General features: G+C 51.3%; 3 protein-coding genes across 4 annotated transcripts; all 3 read left to right on the top strand.

Moving 5' to 3' along the window:
- Positions 1-2,163: 2,163 nt before the first annotated feature.
- ltc4s (leukotriene C4 synthase) lies at positions 2,164-7,853 on the top strand. 2 transcript variants are annotated; one of them, XM_007908139.2, is made up of 5 exons: positions 2,164-2,293; positions 4,793-4,892; positions 5,032-5,102; positions 6,792-6,873; positions 7,409-7,853. In XM_007908139.2, exons 1-5 carry the CDS (start codon positions 2,236-2,238, stop codon positions 7,545-7,547), a joined length of 450 nt encoding a protein of 149 aa, XP_007906330.1. In that variant the 5' UTR covers positions 2,164-2,235; the 3' UTR covers positions 7,548-7,853. The 2 variants fall into 2 exon arrangements, with proteins under 2 accessions (XP_007906330.1, XP_007906329.1); XM_007908138.2 differs by lacking the exon at positions 2,164-2,293 and having other exon boundaries at positions 4,489-4,892.
- Positions 7,854-8,914: 1,061 nt separating this feature from the next.
- On the top strand, positions 8,915-9,962 carry cby1 (chibby homolog 1 (Drosophila)). Its single transcript, XM_007908176.2, has one exon. It carries the CDS (start codon positions 8,955-8,957, stop codon positions 9,960-9,962), a length of 1,008 nt encoding a protein of 335 aa, XP_007906367.1. The 5' UTR covers positions 8,915-8,954.
- Positions 9,963-16,855: 6,893 nt separating this feature from the next.
- pcdh12 (protocadherin 12) lies at positions 16,856-22,322 on the top strand. Its single transcript, XM_007908140.2, has 5 exons — positions 16,856-17,914; positions 18,549-20,203; positions 20,622-20,710; positions 20,879-21,048; positions 21,422-22,322. The coding sequence occupies exons 1-5, from the start codon at positions 16,882-16,884 to the stop codon at positions 21,757-21,759; spliced, it is 3,285 nt and encodes a 1,094-aa protein (XP_007906331.1). The 5' UTR covers positions 16,856-16,881; the 3' UTR covers positions 21,760-22,322.
- Positions 22,323-23,707: the final 1,385 nt, after the last annotated feature.

Genomic DNA, 23,707 nt, shown 5'->3' with positions numbered 1-23,707 from the left:
CTTTGGCGTATCCTGAGAATGGGCTTCACGTTGCCATAACGAATCTAATTCCCTTTAAATGGCACCAATCAATTCTTCAACAGCCAAATCATTCCATATTCTGATAATTCTCTAGGAGAGAAAATCCTCTCCCTATCACACTCGAGGCTACAACCTTACCTTGATGTCTGCCTAAACATCTGGGATTTCACCCATCAAACATCTCGACTCACAAGCAAGGAATTACTGGTTGCAATTTTGTCATTAAAATTAAGTAGTGTTTATTTTTCCCATTTTTAATTTTAAATAATAATTATTTCAATAGATTTAACGTTAAATCTATTTACATAGGGAGAAAATAGCCACTGTTTAAATTCTTTGAATTGTGTTCTTATGTGTTTGGTTTAATTCATGTCTACTGACCCTTACTTCCCAGACACATCAAATGGATTTTAGTTTTAAGTTGATTTGAATTAGGCTGCCTTGAAAATGTTACAGCAGTCAAACAGGAAGTCCAACGAGTTTGCAAGCTTTTTAAAATTGAATTGGCTGTATGCTATGGTTCACTTGGTTGGCTGTTTTGCTGTTACAACAGTACTTCAGCAGTTACACAACTTGATAAGATCAGCAGCAGGCCCAAATGCTGTCTAGCCTGTTCCATCTGCAAATCACTAGGACTCTAAATCCCCAAACAATTAGCTTTTTACTGTTAAATGGAGTTTGAAGCCAGCAGTAAAGTGATAAGCTGGAGTTCCATTACTTGTTCCCTCTCACACTGACCTAAAAACTCTGTGTGCATTGCAGCCACTTAACAATGCAAAAACCACCACTGAAACCTAAATAAATTATTAAATGCTTCATATGCTCCTGAGCAGCCAACTCACATTTGTGTATCCTGTGAAGCACTTTGAGATGTCTCAACGATGTGATAAGGCGCTGTATCAAATGCAAGTATTATTATCAAATATCAGAGAGAGAGAGCCAAGTCCTCACATCCCTGGTGATCCCTAAGTCATGTCACTAACCATTCTCTATCTAACCAACTGGAAATCTCCTGGATTCCCACTCTATGATCTTCATCCTCTATCCACTTTGTTTTCCTTCTGTCTGCTCCACATTCCATACATTCTAGCCACAAGTCGCATTTATGGCACTTTACCAAATACCTTCTTAAAATCCAAATGAACATCTGTTGCATTTCCCTGGTCCAACATAATCTCAACTAGCTCAGAGCAACTGGACTTTCTCCATTTGCTCCAGCTGCTGTCTTCATCAATCAGGGGCTATTATCACCATCACCATCCATGGATGAACACTCCACTTTACTAATCCGGTCCAGAACCTTGATGTCTTGCTTAACCCTTTTCTATGTCATGCCTTCCCCCACCTCTGCAACATTGCCCGACTCCGCCACTGTCACACACCACAGGTCGCCAAAACCCTCATACACACGTTCATAACATCGAGGCTTGACTAATGCAAACTCCCAGCTTGTCGGCCTCCCCCACCTCCTCCCTCCACAGGCTGCAGATTATCCAGAACTCTGCAGCCCGTGTCCTCTCCTGCACCGGGCTCCGCGACCCCAACACCCCCATCCTGGCCCGACCCCACTGGCTTCCCATCACACAAAGGATGCAGTTCAAGATCCTGGTCCTCACCTTCAAAACCCTCCATGGTCTTGTTCCCCCCACCCCTACCTCTGCTCCCTCCTAACTCCCTACCATGCTGCTCCCTCCCTCTGCTCAGCAGTCTCGGGGCCGCCTCACATCTCCCGGCTCTTCTGCCCCCACCCTCTGGAACTCCATCCCGCAGTCCCTCCGCCTCACCCCCTCCACTGACCACCTTTAAGACCCATCTCAAGACCCTCCTCTTCGACCGTAGTCAAATCACCTGCTTACCCCCCCAACCGCCCTCCCCAGTCCCCCCCCCCCCCCCCCAAACTCGGGTCCCAAACACTGACAGGGTCCAGCGCCTTGGGATTGGGAGGTCCTCCCGACGTGGTTGTGTTGTGGTGGCTGTTGGGCTGTGGGCGGTGGGCGGTGGGGGTTACTGCAGATGGCGCTGCCTCTCCCGACACGAGTTCTGGGTGTAGTTTGTACGCGTTGACACTGTGGAGCCGCCTCTGCGCTCTCTCTCTCTCTCCCTCCCTCCCTCCTTCCTTCCTTCCTTCTTTCCTTCTTTTAGGGAACAGCCCCATTACCCTCTGTGTCTCTGTGTGTCTCTGACCCCGAGGCTGTGGCTGGTGCCGGACTGGAGATGTGGGACAACCTGGTGTTCTTGGCTGCGGTGACCATCCTCGGAGTGTTAGAGCAAGGTACCGCGCACCCTGCGCCAGGGGGGGGTCCCGGGGGGCTCCAGGGGGGGGTCCGGGGGGGCTCCAGGGGGGGGTCCAGCGGGGCTCCAGGGGGGGCTCCAGCGGGGCTCCAGGGGGGGCTCCAGGGGGGGTCCGGGGGGGCTCCAGGGGGGGGTCCAGCCGGGCTCCAGGGGGGGCTCCAGCGGGGCTCCAGGGGGGGCTCCAGCCGGGCTCCAGTGGGGGACCAGGGGGGGGGTCCAGCCGGGCTCCAGGGGGGCTCCTGCGCGGCTCCTGCGGGGGGCTCCAGGGGGGGGTCCAGGGGGGGGTCCAGCGACTGCAAAGGGGAGAAACTGGGCTCTTCTTTTTTAAAAAAAACCTCGCAAAGTCTTTACCGTCACTGCTTTAGAGAGTTTGGAGCGATCCCTGAACTTTAGCGGTTCCCCCCCCCGACCCTCTCCCCCGACCCCTCCCCGACCCCTCCCCCGACCCTCTCCCCCGACCCCCTCCCCCGACCCTCTCCGTGGGCTCTGCGGATCAGCGGCTCAAACTGTTGCGTCGGTTTCTAATTACAACCCGAAGCCGCTTTGTGCCCGAGAGAGGGATGAAGGGAGTGCGAGACTCCAGGAACCCATGTCCTCCCTCAGCCCATCTCCCCCCCACAGCCAACACCCAGAGAAAGGTCCCCCCACCCACAGCCAACACCCAGAGAAAGGTCCCCCCACCCACAGCCAACACCCAGAGAAAGGTCCCCCCACCCACAGCCAACACCCAGAGAAAGGTCCCCCCCCACCACAGCCAACACCCAGAGAAAGGTCCACCCCCCACACAGCCAACACCCAGCGAAAGGTCCCCCCCACAGCCAACACCCAGAGAAAGGTCCCCCCACCCACACAGCCAACACCCAGAGAAAGGTCCCCCCCCCCCACCACAGCCAACACCCAGAGAAAGGTCCCCCCCCCCCCCCAAGTGAACACCCAGAGAAAGGTCCCCCCCCCCCACAGCCAACACCCAGAGAAAGGTCCCCCCCCCCCACAGCCAACACCCAGAGAAAGGTGTGTCCCCCACAGACAACACCCAGAGAAAGGTGTCCCCCCCACAGCCAACACCCAGAGAAAGGTGTCCCCCCCCACAGCCAACACCCAGAGAAAGGTGTCCCCCCACAGCCAACACCCAGAGAAAGGTGTCCCCCCACAGCCAACACCCAGAGAAAGGTGTCCCCCCCACAGCCAACACCCAGAGAAAGATCCCCCCCACAGCCAACACCCAGAGAAAGGTCCCCCCCACAGCCAACACCCAGAGAAAGGTCCCCCCCACAGCCAACACCCAGAGAAAGGTGTCCCCCCCCACAGCCAACACCCAGAGAAAGGTCCCCCCCACAGCCAACACCCAGAGAAAGGTCCCCCCCACAGCCAACACCCAGAGAAAGGTGTCCACCCACAGCCAACACCCAGAGAAAGGTCCCTTCTCAGCAGGAGCAGTGCTGTGAAAGAAACTATCCAGTCCAAAGGAATTGTTTAAAGGTATTTGCAGAAGTAGTGCCTGAAGACCTTCCTCTTCGACCATGTTTGTGGTCATCTACCCCACCACCCCCCCCCCTCGGGTTGGGCATCGAGCTCTGTCAAGCGTCTGGGACGCTACCCTGCAGGAGTGGGGGGACTATATAAATGTAAGTCGTAGTTGTTGTTCAGAGTACTCCATATCCACTCTAATTGTGGATGTGAGAACAGTTTGGCGAATGGATTTACCTCCTTTCTCTTGATTTAAAGGAGGCAGCACAGACCCCGTGGGCTGAATAACAGCCGCCTTCTGTGCTGTAAATTTCTATGGTTCCTTGATGTGCAGAGAAATGGTAAGGTCAAGGAGTCGTCAGGAAGAGCCTGTGTGGCTGTGTTGTTCTGCTGCCTCAGATATAAAGCCACAAATGTTTCCCTCCCCTCAAACGGGAAATTGTATTGCAAATAAAACATTTTTAAAAATCGCTTCATTGGAACGAGAAGTTTGTGAGGCCATGTGAGTAAATGGCTTCTCTCTCCCTCTTCCCCTCCTTCAAGTCCCGCCTCAAGACCCTCCTCTTCGACCATGCCATCGGCCATCCCCCTTTCCCTCCCCTCCCTCCCTCGATCCCAGCTCAGGTCTGAAATGCTGTACTCTGTCCAGCGCCTTGGGACGTCCTCCCAACGTGAAAGGTGTTATACAAATGTAATCTTGTGTTGTTGTTGTTCTCTCACTCTGTGCTTCCCCCCCAACACTGTTCTTTTAGCAGTGAAACTAAAATGGAATTCAGTAATGTAAGAAAGTGCTTGGTGTGACAGAAACATCAGCGAGAGATCGAGATCTAGGTAGGATAGGTCAGAAGTCGTCATATGACAGCAGATTGGGGCGATAAGTTATGAGGAAGGGAAATGAACTATTTGTCTCTGGCTAATAAGGTTTTTTTTGGGGGGAGGGTTAGTAACTTCTTACTCCCATGTCTCCTGGTCATACAATGTCAGAGTGATCCCGCTCTCTGTTATCCCACAGCCTACTTTTCACTCCAGGTGATTTACTCTAGGAGGAAGTTTGGAATTTCTCCACCAGCGACCAGTGGCCACCCTGACTTTGAGAGAGTCTTCAGGGCGCAGTAAGTGCTGGGCCGCGGCGATGCACGGGAATACCGATGGGAATACCAACGGGAATAAAGATGGGGGAAAAAAATCCTTCCAAAGTAATTTCAACAGATTGTGCGCCGTATTTTTTTAATAGCTTCTTTACCTCTGCAGAGTGAACTGTTCCGAGTATTTCCCGATTTTCCTTGCCATGTTATGGGTTGCAGGGATTTTCTTCCATCAAGGTAAGCATCAGTGCGGCTCCTTGGCTCAGTGTGTGCCATGCCGCGATACAGTGAAAAAAATACTTTGGTCACTCAATCCACGACTGTTTGTTGCCTGTCGTGTTTTGCCCACAAAATATACAGACAATCCAATTTACAGTGTATTCTGCGAAGCGTTTTGAAAAGTCTCAAAGATGTGATAACAATAAGAAAATTACATTTGTACAGCGCCTTTCATGTCAGGAGGACGTCCCTAGGTGCTGGACAATCGGTGTTTCAGAGCTAAACTGGGCGTTGGGGAGCGTAGAGGTTGGGTGGGGGGGAAGGAGGGAGGCAAGGGAGGGGGCATGGCGGTGGGACTGCAGTATTGAAGGCAGCAGAGAGGTTAAAGAGGACAAGGAGGCCGAGGGAACCCTGGTCGCTGATGGACAAAATGTAATTTGTCCCTTTGATCAACGCTGTTTCTATGCTGTGTGCGGCACGGAAACCCGATTGGGAGGGTATGCGAAGGGAGTGGCGGGACAGGGAGGAGCGAAACTGGGAAGCAATGACTCATTCCAGGATCTTGGAAAGAAAAGGGAGGTTGTAGATGGGGTAGTAATTTGAGATCAGGGAGGGGTTTTTAAGGATGAGTGATGACGGACGTTTTTAAAGGGGGTGGAAACGGTGCCAAAAAGGTCCAGCCACATCTGATTTGAGTCAGGTACGTTCAGCGGCATGCACCTATGCCTTGAGGGAGCGGAGGTGGCTTACGTACCAGGGTAACTTCCATGAGTAGGAGGCAGTTTGGGAAGTGAGGGGAGCAAGGGCATTGAGAGTGGTGGAGAGAGAGTTGTGGAGGAGAGTGACCGAGGAGAATAGGTCATTGCGGGAGGAAGCCCAGAGGGGGAGGAGTTCGGATGACTCCAAGGCAATGGAGTTGGAGTGGGAGATTTTTATCCAGGGGTGGTAGGAGATGGAGATGGGTTGGGTGGAGGTGGGGAGAGGGGTTGAGCAGTTAAGGGAGAGGAAGTAATGGTCCGAGATGGCTTTGTCGGTCAGGATGAGGTCCGATGGTGAGGCCCCGAGTGATCACCAGGTCGAGGGGGTGACCTCGGACGTGTGTTGCGGAGTGCATGTAGAGGGAGAGGTTGAGGGAGGAGAAGAGGGAGGAAAAGTCAGCAGAGGTAGAGCAGGAGGGGGCAAAGTGAAAGTTGAAGTCCCCTCGGATGAGAAGGCGTTCGGAGCAGAGGGAGAGAGAAGATAAGGCGTTATATCAAATGCAAGGATTATTATTATGATGATCCATGTTTGAGGAATGTTCTCAACTCAAAAAAATTTCAAGATGTAATTACTGATGAGGTTGGGATTCTCCCATGGCACATGGCAAGATGCCACAAAAAATGAACAAGCAATGGATCTGGAGGATCGTTGGAGAGAAACCGCTTTCCCTCTTCCTCTTTCCCTCTTGGAAATATTTACAAAATCGCTCAATGCAGAAACTGATCAAACATCCCTGAACATTAATCAGCCTCACTGAATTTTTATTAACACGGACATACAATGTATTGACTGAAAGGCAATTAAAACACTAAAACAGCAGCTTAAAAATTTACATAGAATGATACAGGCATTGGGCTGAACCCAACTGGAAAGGCTTACAGTAATATGTTAATGTGCTAACTAATGGGGCCGTGTATGTACTGATGTCTCGGTCTCCTCTCTCTGCAGGCATTACCTCGTTCTTTGGACTCTTGTATCTGTACAGCAGGTACCTGTACTTCAGAGGCTACTCGGAGTCTGCTAAAGGACGGTGAGGCTAGTTACAGGGTGGCAGAGGATCTGACCGAGATGTCCACTCCCCACCCCCAACCAGGCACTCTCCTTGCCCAACACCAACACACATGCTCAGGGTGGATGGGTTGGTGGGGGTGAACTTTCCAAACTGTTTGGTTTAAAAAAAACATAATATACACAGTCACTCCACTTTAGTCGATTCTTGAAGCGCTTTGAGACATCTCAACACTGTGATGCATTTTGAGACGTCTCGTTGGTGATAAGGCGTTAAATCAAATGCAAGGATTATTATTATTAACTGAGCTGCGGGTGCGTTTGGGGAATGGGAAGCTTATAACTATCCACACAATCGGGGTGGGGGGTTTACTGTGTACATTGAGAACCGACTTATCATCCAGTGCCTCGTGAATCATGTCTAGAGTTTCTGGACAATTAAATGAACAAGTCTCTTTCTTCCCCCCCCCCAAGCATTATCCATATGTTTCTGTGTGGCCGTGTCGGGGTCTCAGCTGACACAGACACTGTTTGATGCTGTCTCCTTCTGTGTGCAGGTTGGCCCCACTGTATTTGTCCGCTAAAGTGCTGTGGGCACTGATTGGCCTGGCCACACTGGGAGTGCTCGATTACCTGTCCTCATATTACCTGGGCTTCAGCCTGGTGGCACCTGTGAAGAGATTTGTTGGTCTCTGAACATCCTCTGCCATCTCTCCTCTCCATCACTGTGCTCTGACACCATTCAAAACCACAGTCCACCTTAGGACCTGACAGTGCAACCGTTATCAGTGGATCTCCACAGCACAGTCAGTTGTGATGGTTTCTGAAAAATGGACAAGTACAAATGATGGTTTTATTCTTTGCTGTGATCCTCAACCCCTCACCTGGGATTTGTCATTACAATAAGCTTTCTAATGTTAAAACAAACAAATATGTATTTCAGCTAAATAATAATGTGAATGAAACTCGTCGTTATGAATGAATACAATGAACGTAAAATGATTTCTCTTGACATCATTGAGTCACAAAGGCTGTCGGGTACCAACACCGCACTAGTATTGGCTGCCGCGCTCGGGCACAAACTAATACAGTCACAACACCTTCACACTTGACGGTTTGTTTTTCTGACACACACTTTTGATCTACCGCCACGGCAACAACAACCACCACCGAGCGGCAGCCAATCACCTCCAATGACCTCCCCACTCCATTCAACAAAGATTGACAGTGACCGGAGGCAGCGCCAGGTAACGATCGTCGCGGCGACGTTGGCTCAGGACGTTCTCGGCTCTATCCCTCTATCCTGTGGTGCACACTGTGTGGCTCGGAGGGGGAATGGGAGGGAAAGGGCAACAACAACAACAACAGAATTACATTTATAGATGTAAATGTATCGGGTAGGACGTCCCAAGGTGCTGGACAGTCAGGGGTCAGGACCCGAGCGTGGGGGGTGAGGTGAAGGCGGAGGGGTGGGAGGGCAACCGAAGGCTCGAGCGAAGAGGAGGTTCTCGAGACCGGCCTTGAAGGAGGCAAGGGCAGGATATAGGAGGTGAACTGGAGAAGAGGGGAAGACAGAGAACTTAACAGGAGGGAACAGGAGAAGCGGGGTGGGAGAGAGTAAGAATGGGAGGCATTAACGTTAGCACCTAACAATGTGATTGTAATCAGTGGATCCCGGTGGGGGGGGGCTATGGGCCGAAAACAACAACAACTTGCTTTTGTATAGCGTCCCGCACGCAGGGTAGGGGCCCTGAGCCCATTGGACGTTGCTCTGTGGGTCGGGCAGGAGCAGAGGTGTCCTGTGAGAGGTGGGGAACGACCGATTAGATTTACACCGGACACGCACAGCCGTGCAGGATTTCACCAGGTGCCACCAGCTAAAGGAAGTCCATTCCTCAGCCCAGATCCTCCACTGCAGCTATCACAGCACATGGAGATCTTTGTGTTCTGTGTAGCTCAGATCATCATCTGGTTTGTATTTTTACCAACTGAGCCACTGAGGGAGCAGAGGTGTCAAACCTGTGGCCCCTTCTCTGTCTCCCTCTGTCTCTTCCTAAGTGTCTGAGTAAAGGTTTCTCTTTGTTGCTTATCTAGTCTTGTTGAATGGATCAGTTTGAATCCTACACAGCGGACATCAGGGAGAGAATCAAGTTCTTCATTGAAAGTCATCCTCTGCCTTGTACAAATAAATTTAAGCCCCGCAAGAGTGTCCCACGCAAAAACCCGCCCATCTCCTCGCTTTATTACCTCGACTACAACCACCGACTGGCTGAGCTGGGGCTGGAGCACGAACCAACTGAGCTCCGATTCAATGGCCAGAGGTTCACTTTTCGGAAAGGGAGATGGGTGTCCCACAGCCGAGACATGGACAACAGCAGCCAGAGCGATCTGGTGAAGAATATGAGAGAGAGGAACCGGCTCCTTCAGGAGCAGAACAACATCTTGACCCTGAAGATGGAAACGCTGATGGACATGTTGACGGAGACCACGGCCAACCTGCTGCTTCTGGAAGGGGGGAATGAGAGCACGAAGGTGGGAGAATCCCAGAGCAGCACCAGGAGGAAGGGCGTGGAGACAGAAGAGGAGGATGTCACTTGCGAGTACGAGGTCGTTGAGTCGACAGATGATCAAACCGAAGGCGGGAGCCGGATGGGGGTGAAATTGCCACTGAGCGACGACGTCTATGAATACGACGAGGACTCAACACCGAGTGATGAGGAGTCTGAGGCCGAGCGACCGATGACAAAGTGCGAGATCTTCCGGAAAAACTTCCTGGAAAAATCCAAAGGTGAGAAAGCCGGTCAGGCAGCAATAAAAACCCATGAGAAGGAGCGAGCGGGTCAGAAAGACTCCAAGGCCGGCAAGGAACTCCCCCCCAACAATGTCAGGAAACCCAAGGCCAAGAAAGCCGGGAAGAGTCCCGGACTTCGCCCCAGCCCCCGAACGATGTCCTACGATAAACTGGCCAACTCTGGGAGCGAGAAGGCAACCAAACGGGACCCAAAGCCCAATCTAAAGCGAAGTGAGAGGATGTATGAAATCAAAGTCCCTCCCAAATCTGGAATTGTGCTTCCACAAACTTCCAAGGTCAAAATAAAATCCAGGAAGTAACTCCTGGCTTAAGTGGAGCACAGGCACCGAGAGGTTCCCACGCTCATCTTCCCTGACTTGTTTAATGTGAGCAGGTAATTTCTTGTGATATAATAAAATAATGTAAAGACTTTTCTGTTATTTTCTTTTTAGGCGAATCTCCCTCCCCCCCCACCACCCTCCAAAAAAAGGTAAAACACGGGGTAGTGAATAAGACTGGAAAGGGAATCCATCCAAACCTCTCCTGTGATCCATCCCTTTCCTGCTCAGCCGATGGTGCAAGGTCTGACCGCAGCGATACTGCGCCTTCACCGCTCGGTGGCGCTAGCAACACAAAATCCCAAAGCCAACTCGGTAAAGCTGCTGTGCCGAGGATGCAGCATCCAAATGTCTGGGCCATATGACTGAGCCACGTCAGCTGGATGTTTAAGTGTAAAAAACATCACCAAGAACATTGATTGACCAGCCCCAATCCTATCCCCATGAAGGCCCGTACACGCCCTTCAATGGGGGGGTGGGTGGAAGGGATTGCTGTACAATGATCAGAAATGGGGAACCATGGCTGGTCCTATTCTGGGACACTTGTAAGTGATCGCATTGACCACAAATATTTCAGAACAAGTCAGGGACTGAACCAAGGATCTTCACAATCTTTACAGCTCAGCTTCTGATTGAGAAACTCACTGGAAATCATCAGGAAACCCCAGCCATTTCCTCCCATGTTTGCCCCTTGTCCAAAGAGGCTAACCCATGCCGGGGAACTAGTCCAACATAGCAGAAACAGTTAAAGTTGCTAATTAGACCCCAGTTTACTGCAGCAGAGAACTAACAAAGACATTGTCATACAATGTGCACATTGTAATCTCAGCCTTCATCTGATTTTACAGCTGAAGCTTTTAGCTTTTACAGAGCCCAAAGCTGACAGGAATTGGACCTTGTTGCACAAGGCGTGCTGGGATACAGAGCTTCCTGTGAGAGGATGTGGGTGAGACACAGGCCAACAGGACAGCAAACAGCAGAGTGTGAGGAGGAGGGACCGAAAGCTGGGGCTTTGTGTGTGTGTGTGTGCTACCCTGCATGAGGGGTGCTATCTATATGCAAATTGTTGTTGTAGGATGTGGCACAGGTCTAAAAATAGATGATTAATTGGGATGAACCAGTGTGAATGCAGGCCGGCAGAGACAAGGCGATTTTTTGATGAAACAAAGACTCAGAGTATCCACGAGACAGACGTGAATGTGTGATCTCACTTCACACACATTAGCCTTGAGCACAGTGGGGGGTGGGTCCCCAGAAACTCCAAGACAATACTTAAGGGATTTCTAAATTTAGATAATCACCTTCACAACTTATCCAATTGCCTTTTAATTATTGTTAGCATCTGAGGTTTAGTGTGTGCTTGTGGCAAAGTGTTCCCTGTTCTCACAGACACCCAACCCATTGCAGTCGTGAGCTGAGACTGTAGAGGAAACCCAGGCTCGATGGTACAGACTGGCTTTAGATCTGACTGGTCTGTGACCTGCAAAGGAGGAAAGGAAGTGCGCTGCTTTTAAAGCAGAACATATGTGATTCCAGATAACTGCTGCCTGGGCCACGCCTTCACTGGGAGCAGGAAGGTGGGCTCTGACCTTGACACAGGAAATCACTGTTGTTTTAACATTTGCCAACATAATGGCACTGTGCGATGGAGCCCGGCCTGACATCCTGTGCCTGTGTCAGCACCTGAGCCAAAGCTCCCACTAGAGACGAGGGACTCGGGGGCAGAGATTCCTCACGGTCTCAGCCTGAACAACCATTTTGCCTCAGAGTTTAAGATCGAGCAGAATTGTGAAAAATTCTTAAACTCTGTCTTCATTTGGAAGCCAATTCCTTTTAGAAAAGGATAAACCATCACCACCACCACCAACAAAATGACATTTGTTACAGTGCCTTTCATGTCGGGAGGACTGGACCCGAGCTGGGGGTTGGGATCAAGAGAGGGTGGAGGGCAGGGAGGGTGGGGGTCGGAGGAGGGTCTTGTGCCGGGCCTTGAGGGAGGCAAGAGAGAGAACGAGGCAAAGGTTCCCATCATTGTTGTGAAGTGCTTTGAGAAGTTCCTCCAACACCAATGGTGCTGTCTAAGTTTATGTTGATATTGCAGACAGGTTCATGTTTGAGGCGAGAGAGTGTGTCCAGTGATGGGCCAATAGTGCCCCAGAGTCTCTGCCCACAGTCTGCCACTGATTCTCAGAGCTGAGTGTGCCTATCATTATAAACCAGGAACATAAATAACACTATTTTTAACACTGATTAACTGTTGCCAGTCTATGAAAAGGTTCATTCACACTGTCTTAAAGTCTTGACGTGAGGAAACTGATTTTATATGACTTGGGAATCAGATTGTGCTGAAACAATGTGGCTTTGTGTGTGCGCTCTGGGCTTGAGTCCGGTCCAGGCAGCTGGGATTGAGGTTTCCGCACTTATGGATGTTTCAGGTGTTTGTTGGAGAAATATGAAGCAAGTTTGTGCAGTAAGTCTGGAACACAAAGCTTCCTGCACATTCAGAAAAATCATTTATTCAGCTAGGTCATTCAATGTGTGTGTATGTGTTTGAGTGGTGTGTGTGTGTTTGAGTGTGTATGTGTGTGAGTTTGTGTGTGGGTGGTGGTGGGGGGGGGGGGTGATGATGGGATGTCACACTTTGGGGTGGGTGAGGAGAGAATTGTCTGAAGTTTGGATGGATGTTCTGAAAGGAGATCAAATGGGCCAATGGGTCATCTTCATCCAAACCTTTCCTGCCAACTTTTATTATGAGGCCCTCCCTGGGTCGGCAATGGCTCCTCTCCACAGTTCCATGGGGCCCGGGAGAGTGGGCAGAGCCAGCTATGGACCTCTGTTAAATACACAACACCAGCTGTGAGAGAGGAACTGAAGGCTAAGCTGTGGGAACCTGACAGGTACTTGATGTGGAAGGAAAAAAGAGACCTCCTTCGTTAATTACTTAATAGATTTGGGAAGGTTTTAAGGAGTAAATCCTCAACTACTGATCTCTTTAGAGATGAGAAGTAGTGACACTTAATTTGCAGCGAGAAGCCGGTGTGAGAAGATTGGGTGAGAACAGCCAGCTATTCCATCCAGACATCACAGTAGGATTATCAGTCTGAGCTCCACAGCTCTAGCCGGCCAGAGCAGATGGTAAGACTTTATGTTGTATATTTGGTTCATTATCACTTCACTTCAGTCTCTTTCAGAATGCAATAACATTGGTTCAGAAACGCTTATGAGTTGGAATGACTTTGGGTTCAGTAACATCATTGTAAAACAAACCTTGGCTTTTGATATGGGTCCAAAAAGGTTGAAACATCTCAAAGGGCTTCCCAGCGAATCGCCATCATTTATAGTGACTGTATTACTGCACAAACACGGCAGCCAATTATTACACAATAAGCTCCCACAAAGAGGAAAATGAGTGAGTATGATTCTGTAGGACTGCTGGCCAGGTTGTGTTAGTACCTACTACTGAGTAGCTGACCCAAACCTTGGTGTATGTGTCCCGCACACTAACACTCTCTCACAAACGTGGGGCCTTGCAGGTCACAGACCTGTAAACGACCTGCGATTATGCTGACAGCAAGAGTTTGGGCTGCAAAAGCTGATGAAAAAAAAGCAACATCCTGTTTTTTAAAATGCTAAAAATAAAATCTGCATCAAATCCCCTCTAATATTTCAGCTCCAAACTTCCGTCGCAGATAGATGTGGCTCCTAATATCCCCCGGATCTCTGACAATGGAATTTCTAGTCACTTTACATGACTAGATTTCTAGTAATGTAGCTAGTAACTAGTAATGTCAGGATTAATTCCAGCGCAGGAATTCACGCCATACCAAACACCTGTCCCATTTACCGTAATTTCCTGGGCTCCCTGTTTCTAACCCATACTGTTCTGCTGTGCCCTGTAATATTATGTGTGGCGTTGTTATGTCCAGTCGCTGTGTAGTGTAAGTGGAGCATTTTCTGGGGTGGTATTTTCTGTGCCTTGTCCACATGGTTCACACTCAAACCAACTTCCTTGCCCAGGGTTTGCCTTCTGAATGTGAGCCAGGTCTCGTGTCCGCCTTTCCTCCCCAGAGATCAGATCTGTTGCTTCCACAGTGGCCGCTGAGGACATACAAAGCTCCAGACATCCATCCTGTAGCTATGAGTTCCCTGGGACTTTGACTGTTAACTGGTTTCATTCAAAAAAATGTCTTATTTGATGCTTTTGAATGACGTATGTCCATCCCTGGTGGTTAATGAAGTTGAACCCAATCTTGTTGACTATTGCTTCACAAAAAAAATCATGTAGTCATTCAATACACGACTGATTGTGATACACTAAGTGCACAATTGGCTTCTGCATTTCGGCCACAAAATACACAGTATATTCTGTAAAGCACTTTGAGATGTTTCAATGACTTGCTGAGACGCTATATCAAATGCAAAGGTGATTATTATTATAAGGAACTTAGCGGCATGGAATGTACGCTTTGTTTCAATGTGAAATCTGAATTTGCTTTGGCAGCTGCTTCACCCTCTGCCTCCACCATGTCCCTGGGAAACTGATCCACATGTTAACCTCTCACTGTGTACAGCAGTTACTGAGACCTTGACTCAATGGTTGACCATATTGAATAAGGGTTAGCGAGTCTCGCATGCCTGTAGCCTTTAGGATCTGGACTTCAATAAGATCTCCTCTTACTTGTTACCTCTCCATTGTCAGGTAATTCCCTTAGGTGGACTCTGAGATGCTGAGCTCACTCAGATGATCTTTAGGATTTTTGGGTAGCAGACGAGAGCCTATCCTGAAAGAGTTAATTTTCTCCAATGACACTTTTACATGAGAACGGCTTGACTTCCTGGGTTTGTTGTCATCAATAAGCGCTCGCTACCATTTGCAACATCCTATTTCTTTCACAATGACTTATTGTAAGCTCTTTGACAATAGTGCAGCTGGGGTACCTGATGGACCTGATGGAAGTATTTCCTGCGGGTTAGCAGCAATTAGCAAGAGAAACAGTAGCTTGTAATGAGCTATAAGCTACAACATGGTGTTGAGTTGAGGGTGACAAGAGAACCTTACAACTGGCTCAGAACTTTGTCTATAAAAGACTTTGTCCAGTAGTGATCACACACGAGTCACCCACAAAATACACAGCCACTACACTTCACAGTATATCCTGTGAAGCACTTTGAGACATCTTGAAGATGTGATAAGGCGCTGTATCAAATGCAAGGAATATTACTATTATTATAAGTCACCATCGGTCTCACTAGGTCTAACCCAGATGTTACGCAGAGAAAGGTTTGACGTAAACTTTCTGTGAAATGTGACATTTTAGTGACTCAAATTATCATTGTGAATATCTGCCAGTTCCAGAGCTTTTGGCCTGTGCAGAACTTACCTGCACAGAGATTCTGCCCCTTATGTCAGGAAGGAAATGGGAAGAGAATGGAGGAATAGCACCGCCCCACCCCCGCATGCTGGTAAAATGTGGGAAATCTCTACCCATCCCATCCCACATAGGACTACCCTTCCTGAGCTGGAACACATACAGGGATGAGTTCAATAGACACAGTGTGCTGGTCACTGGGAGTGTGCTACCCTCCCTCCCCCCACCCCTCCTCAACCCCCCCCCCCCCCCCCTCTCACAGTAGTCCCTTCTCTTTACTAGTAAGTGTTGTGGGACTATTGAAATCCTCTGCGGTTTTAGCTGGTTAGACTCCAGCAGTTACACACTCTGGTTAGACTCCAGCCTCGCACACTGGGCTCCTGCAAGCCTTGGCTCGTGCAACCTGCGCTTAATACTTTCTGGGATTAGGTAAGCGGGATGCATCCCTCCAGGGAGAGAGAGAGAGGGAGCACATTCCATTCCAACACTATCTCTGGAATTTCCATGTGTAGATGGGATGTATGGAATTCTCGGTTTGGTTTGGGGACTCTGTAAAGCACGGTGATCAGTTTTCCGCATGTGCCAGACAACCGCCTGGGGAAAAAAACAAACAAATTGAAATCCACCTCAACAGACAGATGGCACCTGGATTTAAAGTGTCAATGCAGTGGCTCCCCTGCCAGCCTGGACTGAGCACAGGTGGCCTGGCTCTCTCGCCCTGTGAGACTAAAGGAAGGGGTCCGTCCTGGCCTGGTTTGTCACAGCTCCTGACAGGAGGGAAGGGGGAAGGTGTCTGGGGGTGGGGGGGGGGGGGGTTGGATTTGGAGCCTTTTCACAGAGAGACACACACACACACACAGTCCTGGGACGGGACAGGGAAGCTGCAGACTCCTCCCAGCCCATCCCCAGCCCCTCTCGCCCTCTCTCTGCACTTGATGCTCATTGGCTTGAGAACAGTTATATGTTCCCGTACGTCAACACCGGAGGATGTGAAGACTAAGGGTTTCAGTTAACTTCAGGCAATAACCCGGTGAGGAGGGAGAGAGGGAGGGAGGGAGAGAGAGGGAGGGAGAGGGAGAGAGAGAGAGGGAGAGGAGGAGGGAGAGAGGGAGAGAGGGAGGGAGAGGGAGAGGGAGGGAGAGAGGGAGAGGGAGGGAGAGGGAGAGAGAGAGAGGGAGAGGGAGGGGGAGGGAGAGGGAGGGAGAGAGGGAGAGGGAGGGAGAGGGAGAGAGAGAGGGAGAGGGAGGGAGGGAGAGAGGGAGCAGACTGGGGAATGTGGTGTGAAATAGTTTGACTGTTACAGTTAGTGTCAGTAGTTAGTGAGAAAGATAACCAACCCATCCCCACCCCGGGGCACAGGGCTGAGCACAGGTTAGTGAAGGATCAGGGATGTCGGGAGCTGCCTAGGGCAGGGGGGCAGGGTGTGAGGGGGCAGTGGGGCAGTGGGGCAGGGGGGCAGGGGCAGGGGTGAGGGGGCCAGGGGGCAGGAGGGCAGGGGGCAGGGGGGCAAGGGGGCAGGGGGGTGAGGGAGGATGGAGATACAGGGCTTCTGGCTGTGTCTGACCCTGGTTTGGTGGCCAGTTTGCTGGGGTGGGAGCGGCAGGGACCCGCCCACGGTGAGAGCCCGGTACCGGGTGTATGAGGAGGTACCCGAGGGCACGTTGATCGGGAGGTTAGCTGATGATCTCAGTCTGGAGCCGGAGTTGGAGTTGGGTCCCGGACGCTATGAGCTGTTGCTGCCGGGACCGGAGTGGCCGGTGCGGGTGTCACCTGGAGACGGGGCGCTGGAGAGCTCAGGGCGGTTGGACAGAGAGGCGCTGTGTGGCTCCCGGGGGCCCTGCAGCCTGGGGATGGGGGTCCTGCTGAGCAGTCACCGGGGGGAGCCCAGGGCTGTGGTGCAGGTGGAGATGGAGCTGATGGACATCAATGACCACGAGCCTCGCTTCCCCAACTCCAGACTGGAGATGGAGATCAATGAGAGCGCCTCAGTGCGCACCCGCCTGCCTCTGGCCGGGGCTCTGGATGCGGACGTGGGGGAGAACGGCCTCAGTCACTACCTCCTGTCGCCGAGCCAGAACTTCGCCCTCGAGGCGGCCCGCGGGCCGGACGGTGGGAGGCGCCCGCATTTGCTGGTGAAGGCGGCGCTGGACCGGGAGCAGCGCTCGGTACATGAACTGACGCTCGTGGCGGTGGATAACGGGCAGCCCCGGCGCTCCGGTACCGTCTCTGTCCGCATCAACGTGTTGGATTCCAACGACAATCAGCCCCGGTTCGCGGGGACCCCCGAGGAGCTGCAGATCAGAGAGGACACGGCGCCCGGGACCACCCTCCTGCACCTCACGGCCACCGACCCCGACCAGGGCAACAACGGGGAGGTGCGCTACTCCCTGACCGGACCCCGGGACCCCGGCACCGCGGACATCTTTGCCATCGACCCCCAGAGCGGCCGCTTGTCCCTGACCCGAGCCCTGGACCGGGAGAAGACCGGAGTCCATCAACTGCAGGTTCAGGCCAGAGATCTGGGACCAAACTCCATCCCTGTTCACTGCAGCATTCAGGTCACAGGTGACCGACCTCTCACTCTCTGCTTTTAAATAATAATAATAATTAATAGTAATAATAATAATGGACGCATTTGATATATCCCTCGTTGTGCTGTTACTGATCTCAACCCCACTCTGTGCTGTTACCGTCTATCCCTACACTCTCTCTATCCCAACACTCTCTCTATCCCAACACTCTATCTCTACACTCTCTCTATCCCAACACTCTCTCTATCCCAACACTCTCTCTATCCCAACACTCTATCTCTACACTCTCTCTATCCCAACACTCTCTCTATCCCAACACTCTCTCTATCCCAACACTCTCTCTATCCCTACACTCTCTCTATCCCTACACTCTCTCTATCCCTACACTCTCTCTATCCCTACACTCTCTCTATCCCTACACTCTCTCCATGAGGTCACCAGAGTGAGACACTGGTGGGCGGCTGGACTGAGAGAATCGGAGTTTACTGAGGAGGGAATACTGAAAACGTTGTCGAATAAGTTCAGGCATTAACAGAGGATTTTCAGCCAATTATGATTTGAGAATTAACCTCAATATAATCTGTAAAATAAATACTAGAAACATTGCGACAATGAACACGAAAGGCTCAACGTTAACCAAACGCTTTGTTCTTGATTTGTTCTTGAAGTTCTGGACGTCAATGACAATGCTCCGGAGATCCACGTCAGCTCAGTGTCGCCGATGGACAACACGGCTGTGGTGTCTGAGATGGTGGAGAGGAACACGTTCATTGCCCTGGTGAGAGTGACGGACCCTGACTCGGGGGAGCCAGGCAGCTTGAAGTGCTCACTCCAGGCCAATGGCCATTTCAGGCTCATCAAGACCGATGACACCAATTACATGGTCGTGACTAATGCCACCCTGGACCGGGAGAGCCAGGCCGAGTACAACCTGACGCTGGTGGCTGAGGACAATGGGTCTCCGTCCCTCACCTCCATGAGGCACTTCACAGTCAAGGTTACAGACGAGAATGATAACCCCCCGAGCTTTCTCCAGGACAGTTACCAGGCCTCGGTGTTGGAGAACAGTCTCCCCACGGAGCCCGTTCTCACTGTGACAGCCCGTGACCTGGACCTGGGCAACAATGGCCAAGTTACTTACTCTATCCGGGAAGCTCGTGTGCTGGGAATTCCAGTACCTTCTCTCCTCACCATTGACCCCAACACAGGTGCCGTTCGCACCCTCATACGGTATGACTATGAGCAGTTCAGGCAGGTGGAGTTTGTGGTCCAGGCGAAGGATGGAGGGGAGCCCTCATTGCTGAGCGAGATCCACGCCAGGCTCGACATCATCGACGTGAATGACAATGCTCCAGTGATCACCCACCCGCCCCTGAGACACGGCACAGCTCACATCACTGTGCCCATCACCATGGTGTCTCCATCACCAGAACCCGTCACAAGGGGCTCCAATCACCGGGCACCGTTTCCCAGACAGTCTGGCTCACCGTCAGTCAAGGTAGCTGCAGAGAGAGAGTCTGGCTCCTCCATCATCACCAAGGAGCCCGAGGAGTTCAGCGGCGCATCCTCCAGACCAGCGCTCACCAGCCCCGAGGAGCAGCTTTACCTGGTCACCACGGTGACAGCAGAGGACGCTGACTCTGGTACAAATGCCCAGCTCAATTATTCCATCACCGGGGGCAACGAGGAGGGGGTGTTTACGGTGAATGAGAGCCTGGGGCTCATCCAGGTCAGAGCTACCAACTGCAGCCAACTCCTGGCCAAGGAATGGACAATTCTCATCTCAGTGCAGGACGGAGGGAAGCCTTTTCTCTGCACCAGTGCTGCCCTCACCGTCACCTTTGTCCGGCAAGATGGAAGGTCCATGGGACCAGCGCTGGCCAGCCAGAAGCTCAGTGTGTCTTTGCTCAGTGTCCTGTTCCTATCCGGCTTGTGTCTGCTTCTCCTGCTACTCGTGGTCTTCCTCAGGGGCAGATGTAAAGCCGAGAAGCGGGACAGCCGAGCATACAACTGCCGGCAGGCGGAGTCCAGCTACCAGAACCATCCCCGGAGACCTCACCGTCACATCCAGAAGACGGACATCACCCTACTCCACCCTGGGAAACCCAGGCCCGAGCCCCCGGCTCCTCCCTGCCCTCCGTCCCCCCAGGAGAAGCCTCCGGAGCCTGAGGAAGAGAAGCGGCCAGAGCCGGAGAGACTGTACCCCACCCTGCGGAGAGAGAGGGATCCCCGGCAGCAGCTGCTCAGGGAGCTGGTCAGGCTCTCCATGGCCGGCTTCTCAGACTGCACCTTAGAGCTGAACCCAGGCTCCCCCCATGTCCAGGTGAGCAGCTCCTATCTGCCTCTATCAACAACAACAACTACTACATGCATTTATGGAGCTCCCTTCACGGGGGGTAGGGTCCCGGAGCGCTTGATGGTGGCGGAGTTTGACCCCGAGCCAAGGGGAGAGGGAGGGGGGAAGTGACCGTAAATCCCTACATAGAATGCCTTTCTACTGCAACACTGAACTCTGTGAGATATTATACAGGTACAATCCAGGGAGCGAGAGAGAGAGCGCATCCCCTTTTAACAATCTATCTCTGGAATTTCCATGTGTATGTGGGATGCATGGAAATCTCAGCTTGGGTTGGAAACTCTGATGAGGGGCTCTGGGAGGGAGGCAGAAAGGCTCTGGGGATGGAGTTGCAGATTCCCTTCCCGGACTGACTCAGAAATGTCCTCACATTTTGTGTTTACAGCAAATCTCCCAGTTGTTGTCGTTGCTGCACCAGGGACAGTTCCAGCCGACGCCGAATTTCCGTGGAAACAAATATTTAAAGAGCTGCGGGTGAGTAAGGCTTGTGAGTCAGATGTTTGCATGTTTCAGGTGCTGCATCAATTGCCTATCGTTGCATTTGATATCCTGCCGTATCACCTTGTTGAGACGTCTCAAAGCTCTTCACAGAATACACTGTATAGTGTAGTGACTGTGTATTTTATTCTTTCTCTGGTGCAGTCGGGCTGTGGCTCAGGATGTGGACAGGACGAGCCTGAAGGACAGTGGTCACGGGGAGAGCGAGGCTGGAGACAGTGACTGTGAGACAGGCCATGACACCCCACTGGAGCAGCTGCTGGAGGCAGGGTTCAGTGACCTGCTGGCCAGGAATGGCTGGCCGGTCCCCACAGGTGGGTCATCATTGCCCCAACAACAACCACCATACAACGCCTTTCACACCGGGAGGAACATAGGAACAGGAGTAGGTCGTTCAGTCAGCCCCTCGAGCCTGTTCCACCATTAGATCATGTACCTCATCTCCAATTATCCCCATTTGCTCCATATCACCTAGTTACCCTGACCTGACACGGACATCCCAAGGCACTGTTATAATGATAATAGTACCTATATTTGATGTAGTGCCTTATCACGTGGTTGAGACGTCTCAAAGTGCTTGACTGTAAAGTGGTTTTGACTGTGTGTTTTGTGGGTGTGTGGGTCAGGATATTGTCACAGCGGCGCCTGTACTCATCGGCAGTGTCGCTCTTTCTCGCTCTGTTTCAGGTGGGGCCGAGGCTGCTGATCAGCTGAGACTGGAGGAGTTATGCTGGTCGCTGCCTTCCACGCTCACCGCCGATTACCGGGAGAACCTGTTCAGCCCTGAGACCCCCGGCTCTGCCAGCACCTCCCAACCCCCCGGCGACAATCAGGAAACCACCTTCTCCACTTTCGGCAAGGCTGGTGCTGGGCCGGAGGTCACGGGGTCGCTGCTGAACGAGATGAGCACCTTCTTCCAGCTCCTCCTGGCACAGAAAGCCGAGGCTCAGGCATCGCTTGACCGTGAGTGGGATGGATCGGGGACAGAGGAGGACAGCGAAGAGGATCCCCATCAGCTGGTTTAACAGCAAGCAAGGGAACAGTCTTCCCTGAGAATCCCCGGTGGGAGGCTGAGGCTCACAGAGCGGGACAGCAAGAAGCCCAGGAAAGACGGACAGAGAGGTGCTTAATCCCAACCCCGTGGTGTTCCCACTGGATTCCAGGCTGGCCATTCCTGGCCTCGAGATACCTGGTGCCACAGACTTTCTGAGGGTCAGAGGTGACAGAGTGTGCACCCTATACCACTTGGGTATCACTGGTGTCACCAACATCAATGGGGAGTGTTCATCGAGTAAGGCTGTCACCCCCACAGCCCAGGTCAACAATCGCTGCCAAAGCTTCACAACTGTTGGTGACGTGACCTCCTCTCGTGATTGTTTGGGAGTAGTCTAGACCCTGAAATGGTTTCCTTCAGTGGGTGCCTCACCGGTGACGATGTGTTTTATGCGTGTGATGGTGTGTGTGTGTGTGTAACGGGTTGTTTTATGTATGTAATTTATGGTACACTTGTATTGTTTACTACATGTTCCACATGGTGTATATGTTGCCGTTATTAAATAAATTTCACATAAAATACTCAGGATCAACACTAAGGAACTTTCAGCTGTCGACCTGAAATTGTCAGACACAAATTTACTGCACTGTTCCACTCACACACCAAATACTGAGCTCAACAACAACAAATTGCATTTTCACAGCGACTTTCATGTTGGGAGAACGTGTCGAGGTGCTGAGACAGTCAAGGGTTTGCACCTAGGCTGGGGGTTAGGATCAAGAAGGGTGGGGGCCAAGCGTGGTGAGGGTGGGAGGATGACCGAAGGCAACGGTGAAACAGGAAAGTCTTTAGACGGGCCTTGAAGGAGGCAAGGCAAAGGGATTCTGGGATGGAGTTCCAGAAGTTGGGAACAGATAGGCTGAGCACAGCTCAGAAACCACTAGAAATCATTTCTACACAAAGGCATAAATTAGCAGCCATCACTAGTCACTTCCTTCCACCCTGATGCAGCTCCATACACTGCCCTTTACTTCCTCTCATTCTGCTCCTTTCCGTTTTCATTAAGGAGTTCCTCTCTTCCTCCCCTCTTGCTATTCCATGCCTCCTGCCCTTTGGAGCAATCTCCTGTATGAAGTATTGCAATCAGAGAAACATGGAATATTGGGACAAGATAGCTCACTTGACATGTCACCATTAAAGACAGAGTCAGGAAGGGTGTAGATTCTCCACATACTGAAAAAGCTCCTTTCCCAAACCCTAACCCTCTCTCTAACCATCTCCCAAGCTCTCTCCCCAACCCTAATCTGCCTTCGTAATCTCCACTTTATCTGATGCTTTTCAGGAGAAGCTGACAAATTAAACTGTTAACAATTTGCTTTGATTTGTTCAGAAGCTTACTGCGGTGCAGTGAAATACATCTCCATGACTGACTGTTGCTTTGGTGTGAAACAATAACATAACGTTTAACAAAGTCGACTACCATGGTGCTGACGGTCAATTAACACAGAGTCACAATCAAACTCCTAAAGTCATGGACTTTATTCACAAAATAACAAGAGCTGTGGAATATAAAGAGGCAACTCTCTCAGGTCTGTGAGACCTCACATAGCTTTGGTACATAACATGTTATACATTCATCGCCTTCAGTTATTGTACTTAAATCAGGAGGAAAGACAACTCGATTCCTGGGAGAGAACAATCACCGTCAGAAACCATTATTGCACAGAGCAGAGAGCTCCAGCCGGGAGCCTTACACCAGCACAGACACAATCAGCTCCTGGCTGCTCCCAGGTCTCCGCTCCAGGACACAGCCCCTCGGGAAGAGAAGCACCAAGGACAGGAACAGGCTTCCCAGGAATAAAATGAAGCGAGTCTGGAAAGGCCTGGGCAGGAAAAGCCCAATGTCTGATCACACAGCCCTTCCTCACTGTTAAACCTACAGGATGTCCTCACATTCACTAACTGCAGGTTAGACGTAA

Source organism: Callorhinchus milii, unplaced genomic scaffold (assembly GCF_018977255.1).
Source record: "Callorhinchus milii isolate IMCB2004 unplaced genomic scaffold, IMCB_Cmil_1.0 Scaffold13, whole genome shotgun sequence".
NCBI lineage: Eukaryota > Metazoa > Chordata > Chondrichthyes > Chimaeriformes > Callorhinchidae > Callorhinchus > Callorhinchus milii.
This window is presented reverse-complemented; position numbering and strand designations above follow the sequence as displayed.